The sequence below is a fragment of the Echinops telfairi genome, unplaced genomic scaffold (genome assembly GCF_000313985.2).
Source record: "Echinops telfairi isolate 266 unplaced genomic scaffold, ASM31398v2 ScPeMD7_12;HRSCAF=54, whole genome shotgun sequence".
NCBI lineage: Eukaryota > Metazoa > Chordata > Mammalia > Afrosoricida > Tenrecidae > Echinops > Echinops telfairi.
In genome coordinates, this window is record NW_022103909.1 from 160,642 (window position 1) to 168,851 (window position 8,210).

At 51.4% G+C, this 8,210-nt stretch overlaps 1 protein-coding gene across 2 annotated transcripts in view; it reads left to right on the top strand.

The window, feature by feature from the left end:
• CSAD (cysteine sulfinic acid decarboxylase) overlaps positions 1-7,761 on the top strand; it is a 27,189-nt gene extending 19,428 nt beyond the window's left edge. For both annotated transcript variants that reach the window (XM_045287215.1, XM_004711346.4), the window contains 7 exons: positions 4,437-4,553; positions 4,630-4,694; positions 4,936-5,017; positions 5,374-5,573; positions 5,796-5,847; positions 5,970-6,059; positions 6,976-7,761. In XM_045287215.1, the coding sequence (XP_045143150.1) occupies positions 4,437-4,553; positions 4,630-4,694; positions 4,936-5,017; positions 5,374-5,573; positions 5,796-5,847; positions 5,970-6,059; positions 6,976-7,149 (780 nt within the window). In that variant the 3' untranslated portion in view covers positions 7,150-7,761. The remainder of the gene's footprint in view (positions 1-4,436; positions 4,554-4,629; positions 4,695-4,935; positions 5,018-5,373; positions 5,574-5,795; positions 5,848-5,969; positions 6,060-6,975) is intronic.
• The last annotated feature ends 449 nt before the right edge of the window (positions 7,762-8,210 follow it).

Here is an 8,210-nt window from a genome sequence, read left to right on the forward strand (position 1 = left end):
AGCAAAACTTTGCCACTTCAACTATTTTTGAATGTACAGTTCACTGATGTTATTTATACTTCTTATGTTAGGCAACCATCGCCCCTGTAAAGTCCCATTTTTTTTTCATTACCCATAACAGGAACTCAGTGCTCCTTAGGCAATACCTCCCATCTCACGCTCCCCTGCCCCTGTTAAGGACTGCTAAACTTGGGTTCCTGTGTATTTGTTTATTTTGGATATCTCACATAAACGGGATGATATAATATTTATCCTTTTTTGCCTGGCTTCCTTCACTCGCCCTATTTTCAAGGTTTGCGCATGTCACAGCACATTTCAGACCTTTCCGTTCGTCCTCGCCATAGTTGACTAAGTACTCCGCCGTTTGCAGGGAGGGCCATGATTGTTATCATCAGCTCACGGGCGATGGGTTGAAGGCCCTTTGGTGGTCCATTGTGTGGTCCAGCTGGACCCCCATAAGGTCAGTGGTTGAACCCACCAGCTGCACAGTCTGCTTCAGTGAAAGTTACAGCCTTGGGGGAACCTATCGCTATGATCGAAACATAACCACCACCAGGGGACGAACAACAGAAACCATGGGGGGAGGGAGACGGTGGTCAGTGTAAGATATAGAAACAATAATAATAATTGATCAAGGGGTCATAATGGGGGGAGGGGGTAGGGGGTGAAGAGGAGCTGATACCAAGGGCTCAAATGGAAAGTATGTATTTGGAAAATAATGATGACAACCTAGGTACAAATATGCTCGATACAGTGGATGTATGGATTGTTATAAGAGCTATAAGAGCCCCCAATAAAATGATCTTTAAAAAAAAAAGTTACAGCCTCGGAGACCCTGTGGGGCCGTACTACTCTGCCGTGTGGAGCCGTCCAGGGGCTTGGGTCCCCCCATGGCAGTGGGTCAGGTTTGGGGGTTGGGTGTGCACGTAGTAGCACATTTTGCTCCTCTAGTCTAATCTCTTCTTTTTTCTTTAGATCATTTTATTGGGGCGCTTACAACTCATCACAATCCATCCATCCATCCATGTGTCAAGCACATTTGTACTTATGTTGCCCTCATCATTCTCAAAACATTTGCTTTCCACTTGAGCCCTGGGGATCAGCTCCTCCTATTTTCCCCTCCCTCCCCGGCCCTCCTCCCTCATGAACCCTTGATAATTTATAAATTATGATTTTTTTGTCATCTTACACTGTCTGATGTCTCCCTTCACCCACTTTTCTGTTGTCCATCTCCCAGGGAGGAGGTTATATGTAGATCCTTGTAATCAGTTCCCACTTTCTACCCCACCCTCCCAGTATCGCCACTCTCACCACTGGTCCTGAGGGGTTCATCTGTCCTGGATTCCCTGTGTTTCCATTTCCTATCTGTACCAGTGTATATCCTCTGGTCCAGCTGGCTTTCTAAGGTAGAATTAGGATCATGATAGTGGGGATGCTGGGGGGAGGAAGCATTTAAGAACTAGAGGAAAGTTGTATGTTTCATCGTTGCTGCACTGCACCCTGTCTGGCTCGTCTCCTCCCCTCGACCCTTCGGTAAGGGGATGTTCAGTTGCCTACAGATGGGCTTTGGGTCCCCAATCTGCATTCCCCCTCATTCACAGTGACATGATTTTTTTGTTCTTTGATGCCTGATACCTGATCCCATCAACACTTCATGATCACACAGGTTGTTGTGCTTCCATGTGGGCTTTGTTGCTTCTTAACTAGATGGCCTCTTGTTTATCTTCAAGTCTTTAAGACCCCAGACGCTATCTCTTTTGATAGCCGGGCACCATCAGCTTTCTTCACCACATTTGCTTATGCACATGCTTGTCTTCAGTGATCGTGTCAGGAAGGTGAGCATCATGGAATGCCAGTTTAATAGAACAAAGTGTTATTGCATTGAGGGAGTACTTGAGTGGAGGCCCAATGTCCATCTGCTACCTTAATGCTAAACCTATAAATATATGCACACAGATCTATTTCCCCATCATTATATATAAATATATTTACATATGTACAAGCCTGTATGTAGACCTCTATAAATGCCCTTTGCCTCCTAGTTCTTTCCTCTATTTCCTTTTACTTTATTACCCCCTCCTTCCCACCGATTTTTGATCACTTGTTGTTCCCTTGTCCCTGGGTTTGTTAGCACAACTTCCTTTCCCCCACCTCTCCCTCTCCCCCACCTCTCCCTCTCCCATGTCCCCCTGGGAACCGTCGATCCCGTTGTTTTCTCCTCCAGATTGTCTATCCCACCTAGACCTGGCTAGACCTGCAGAGATAATATTATGCACAAAAACAAGACAGAGCAAAAGAAAACAAAACAACAACAAAAAACCAATGACAAAAAAAGAGAAAAGCCTGTAATAGTTCAAGGTCTGTTTGTTGACCTTTAGGACTGTTTTTAGGTCCAGTCTGCTGGAGTGCCATTCCCTGGCCCCAAAGTCTATTTTTGGTATTCTCTCGGGACTTCCTTGCTCCGTTTCCCTTGCTGTTCTGTTCCACACCTAGTGTTTTGCCTCCATGTGGTGGGGTCAGATAGGGCGCAGTTCCCACACCGTCTCTAGTGTTGTCCCTGTCAGAGTATGGGTCAGTGAGGGATATCGTGTCTCATAGTGGGGCCGGCCATATGGTCCTCTCTGTGCATTGGCTGTTCTGAGCAGGGATATCATCCTTCAGGCCTGGTGGAGCAGGATGTGCTCCACTCTCTCTTCCTCCCCCTTCATTTGCTCCCGTGTGCTCTGATCAGACATGTCCCTCTCCCTGAGCTGCAGCTTCAGTGCTGTCCTCTGAAGTGAATTCTTCTGGGGGGAGGGACGACTGTCCAGGAAGTTGGGATTGGGGCCAGCCCCTGAGACCTCCAGTCATCCCATGACTTTTGGCTGTGTGGAAATGCTGCCCTGAACACATCTGAGGCCCCACTTGTGATTCTTTTGGGTGTATTCCAGAGAATGAAGTTGCTGGCTCACGGGAGAGCCCTGGGTTTACCTTTCTGAGGAACCAGCGGACTGCTTTCCACTTGACAATCCCACGAGCCACGGATGAGGGTGTCAGTTTTTCCACTTCCTCTCCACCGCTCGGGGTTGGTTGTTTTTCTGAGAATAGCGATCTTCCTGGGGTGAAGTGGTATCTGAGTGTGGTTTTGATTTGATAGTAATGCTTCGGGCTGCTAACCCCAGCGTCAGCAGTGCAAGCCTGTCCGCTTCTTGGGGTGAGGCGAGCAGGCCGCCTGCTCCTGTGAAGATTCACAGCTGTCCAGAGCCAAGGGGGGGCCTTCTCCTCTGACCTCTCGGCTTGTCCAGAGTCAGCAGTGACTCTGTGGCACTGAGTGCTTTTCTTTGCCTCTTTCACTTGACATTGAACATGTTTCCATATGCTTATCGGCCCTTCGTGTATCTTCTTTGAAATAGCCAGGTGATTTGGCTTCCCCTTTTTCACTGTGGTTAAAATATGCATAGAACACATACACCTGCTCAGCAAGGCTCACACGTGTAATCCAGCGGCACTGACCACGGTCTTTAAGTTGTGCAGTCATCCTGACCGCCCTTTCCGAATCATTCCCCCGCCTTTAACTCTCCAAGTAAAAGCTTGCCCTTTCCTGCTTCTGCCTACCACTGATAACCACTGATAATGGTTGCTTTCTGCAGACTTGCTTATTTCGTACAGCCATTGTGGTTTTGCACTGGACTTATTTTCCCTGCGCACGATGCTTTCAGGGCTCCTCTGTGTTGTAGCGGGCAGGGGCTCCCCTGCCTTTCAGGGCTAGCTAGGAGCGTTCTGGGGTGTGCACTGACCATGCTGTGTTTATCCACTTCCGGTGGGTGAGCAGTGCGCTTCTCTCCACCCTTGGGCCACTTTGGAGATGGGTCCTTTTGCTGTGCAGCTCCAGAGCACTTTCTACCATCTGGGTACTGAGTGCTGCTCAATGCCTGCCGCCCAAATATTTCATCCCAATCTGCCAGTTTTCTCACTTGATGAAGCCCTCGATGTACAAAGCTTTGCTGCTTTGCCTTTGGTTGCTCACGCTGCTGCTGCACTATTTAAGAATCTACGTTAAAAGGGAGATCCTGAAGCATCGCTCCTGTCTCTTCTGAGAATTTCAGTTTTAGTTCTTATGTTTAGGTCTTTGGTCTATTTTTATTTAATTGGTGGGGGGGATAGAGAGCTCAGTTTAATACATTTTTGTTCAAATGTTCTTATGGTTGATACCATTTTGATTTAATTTTTATATGTGGCAAAAGGTCTGAGTCCGACATGCCCACTCTTCTGTTGGAGAAGTCTCTCAATACTTCAAACCCATTTGTCCCTGCCTGCAGAGTAAAGGGGGCAGTACCGCATTGTTATGGTGTTGACATGGACGCAGTCAGGTCAGACATGCAAAGAGCTCAGAAGGAGGCCCAGTAGTCGTTCCGATGACCCATGACCTGCTTCACCCCTCTGCCTCTTTGCCACAGGGTGCTGTGCCCTTCATGGTCAGTGCCACTTCAGGCACCACTGTGCTGGGTGCCTTTGACCCCCTGGAGGCAATTGCTGATGTCTGCCAGCACCACGGGCTGTGGCTGCACGTGGATGTGAGTGAGACTCCGGCCTGGGGGTGGGGGGGACGGAGCCAAGGCCCGGCCCCATGTTGCCCCTCCTGCTCCACAGGCTGCCTGGGGTGGGAGCGCCCTGCTGTCACAGACACACCGGCATCTTCTGAATGGGATCCAGAGGTGGGTAGGGGCCTCTCTCCCTGGATCCCACCTTCAAAGCCTTGATCCAGAGACTAGCCATGTCTAGGGACTAGGGATGGGGCTTGGTTGGGGCTAGGAGGCCAGACATGGGAGGTCTCCCTGATTCGGTAGGCCGAAGCCGAAGCCAGAGGGTCCTTCGCAGGAACAGGGGGTGGGGTGGACTCTGGCTGGGCAGCTTGAGGAGGGCCCGACTGATGACCTGCACTCTGCTCCTGCCCAGGGCGGACTCTGTGGCCTGGAACCCCCACAAGCTCCTCACAGCAGGCCTGCAGTGCTCAGCTCTTCTTCTCCAGGATACCTCGGTGGGACCACCTCTGCCCTGTCCTCCACCCTGCCCCGGCCCCCGCTGGCTGCCACCCCACCTGAGGGGAGGGCTCAGGGCTTGCTGAGTCCATCACCATCCGGCCTGAGTCAGAATCTCTGCCCACACCCCGGTCCACCCCATCAGCCCCTCCCCTCCCCTCCTAGCAGCCTTTCACTGTACAAAAGAAAGCGTGTCCAGCTTGAAGTCCCCACAGGAAGGACCCTACGAGGGCTTGGGAAGAACTCGGCCTTGGGGAAGTCAGAGGACGGGTTCTGAGTCACCCGGTGGGCTGAGCTCAGCGGTTCCCATCCGGCACAGCCCGCCAGGACCTGACCATTTCCCCACCCTGCACAGAATCTGCTCAAGCGCTGCCACGGGTCCCAGGCCAGCTACCTGTTCCAGCAGGACAAGTTCTACGATGTGGCTCTGGACACTGGGGACAAAGTGGTGCAGTGTGGCCGCCACGTGGACTGTCTGAAGCTGTGGCTCATGTGGAAGGCGCAGGGCGGCCAGGGGCTGGAGCAGCGTGTCGACCGGGCCTTTGCCCTTGCCCGGTATGAGGGGGGAGGGCAGCCCAGCCCTCCTCCCTCAAGATCTGTCTTGCCCTCTCTGCCTGCTTTCAGGGTTCCCCCAACACCCCCTTCTCGCTCTCAGTGTCTCTCTGCTGCATTCTGTGAGTCTCGACCTTTTTACCACCCCCGATCTATTTTTCCCTCCACATCCTCTGTTTCCACCTTTTGCCTTTTCTCCTTCACCTGACTTCTCCGTGTTTTCAGGTACCTGGTGGAGGAGATAAAGAAGAGGGAAGGATTTGAGTTAGTCATGGAGGTATGGCACCAAGCCCCTCCTCCTAGCACCAAAGGTCCCACGGAGGTGCTGGGTAGGGAGAGGGGGACCCGCCCTCCTTCCTCAGCTTATGTGCCCCTCTTCCCCTTCCTCCTTCCTGCCAGCCCGAGTTTGTCAACGTATGCTTCTGGTTCGTGCCCCCCAGCCTGCGGGGGAAACAGGAGAGCCCGCATTACGGTGAAAGGCTGGCTAAGGTAGGCCCTCCTTTGCCGCCTCGGGTAACCCAATTCAGGAAATCATTGTAGCCGATGCGCTTTTGCCCCCTGCTGGCTCTGAGTGGTATGGCAGCCCCCTTTGCTGGTCCCTGGTCCCCAGTGGGGATGGGGGCAAACACCAGCTTCTCTCTCTCTCTCTCTCTTGTTTTAATAGAGCGGGAGCAAGGTATGTTTATGGGAAGTTAAGAATAACAAAGGGGAGTATTAGGGGAGAGGTCCCTAGTGTGCTGATCCGTCTGCTGGGAGCTCAGACCCGGGACCAACAGGGGCAGAGAGATCACAGAGAGCTTTACTGGCTGATGCTGGGAACCAAACCACCAGGATGGACCAGAAGACTCAAATGGAACAACCTTCTCTTGCCCTTGAGATTTGATGCTGTTTCCGAGAACCACTACACCTGTTCAAAAGCACTGTGTCCAAAGCAATGCTCCCTCACAGGTGCACATGGAAGCTAGCACAGGCATCCGGCCAGGGGACAAGGTGTTATGAATGCATGAGGCTGAACGGCAGCCTCCATCAGTGCTGGGAGCCAGGGAAAGGTCAGGGCTAGGCAGAAACCGATGGCATGCTTGGACATGGGAGAGAGGAGGGAAAACAAAATAGGATCGACCATCTGCTTCTGGAAATCAGCCCATGAAAACCCCGTGGGTCACAGTGGTCAAGTCTGCAGTCCATTGAGACTGACTTAACAGCAGCTAGCCGCCGCCACCAGTGAGCAGGCCCAGCACCATCCATGTGCCTGAAAAGGCTGGGACCTTGGTCAAGGTGTGAGCCAGGAGGGCTTTCTCAGGAATGTGGCTGGATGGGGGAGGGAAAGCATCCGTTTGTCTTGGGGTGTGGGGGGCCTAGCCAGGAGAACAGCCCACCCCCCTGACTACAGGCGGCCTCCCCACAGGTGGCCCCCATGCTCAAGGAACGTATGGTGAAGGAGGGCTCCATGATGATTGGCTACCAGCCCCACGGGGCCCGGGGCAACTTCTTCCGCATGGTTGTGGCCAACCCCACGCTGACCCAGGCCGACGTAGACTTCCTCCTGGACAGGCTGGAATGGCTTGGCCAGGACCTGTGAGCCTCCCCTTCTGGCACTGGCCTTTGAAGCCACCTCTCATCTCACCCATCTCCCTCTGTCCTTTCCTGCCACCCTTGTCTTTCTGGAAAACAAAAGGGCCTTAACCATGTTAAACACACTGACCCCCCGACTCCACCACTAAACATTGGCTATTGTCATGGTCACTCATTGTCAGCTGCCACCAGCCAGTCCTGACTCAAGGTGACTCCATGTGTGCCGAGCCCAGCCACCCCAGAGGGTTTTCAGCATAGCAGCGGATGTGAAAACCCAAAACCCGTAGTCTAGCCAGGTGGTAAACGTGATTCTGCCCTTGGCACAAGTGTCTTGAAAAGAGAATGTTTATGGACACCAGAGAAAAGAAGAAAAAGCCTTTATTATTATATTGAAAAAGCTGATGTAAGATTTTCTCTATAGTAAAACCTGAATTCTGTTTAGAAACACACAGGAAAAGGCTGGCGAAATGAAACATGCCCAAGGTGCCTAGCTTCCTCTGGGAGGGAATGGGGGGCAGTTTCCTGTCTACTTCTTTCTGTCTTTTGCATTCCCCTCTTAGATAATGCATATGCATTACATTTATAACAGGAAAATAATAAAGTTAAAAGTTCAATTATAGTCTCCTGGAATGTTGTGAATTTTGTTATCTTTCAGCTCAACCAAACAAGAAAGAATACACCTTTTTCCCTATGGGGGGAAGAAAGCGGGGGTGGGGGATAGGGTGGAGTGTGGTAAATGTCAGAGAGCCTGGAGGAAGGATGGAAAAATGAGGAGCTGATACCAAGGGCTTAAGTGGAGAGCAAGTGTTTTGAGAATGATGAGGGCCATGAATGTACAAATGTGCTTGACACAATTGATGTATGTATGGATTGTGATAAGAGTTGGACAAGCCCCCAAAAAGTGATTAAAAAAAAGTGAAGTCCTCTAATATTAATTGTCCTTTACAACAAAGAAGAATGAAGGAAATGAAATACTTAGGGAAACAACTAGCCCAAATGGCTAATGGACCAAAGGCACGACAGCGTCCACTCTGCCGAAACCAGAAGAACGAGGTAGTGCGCAGCTGC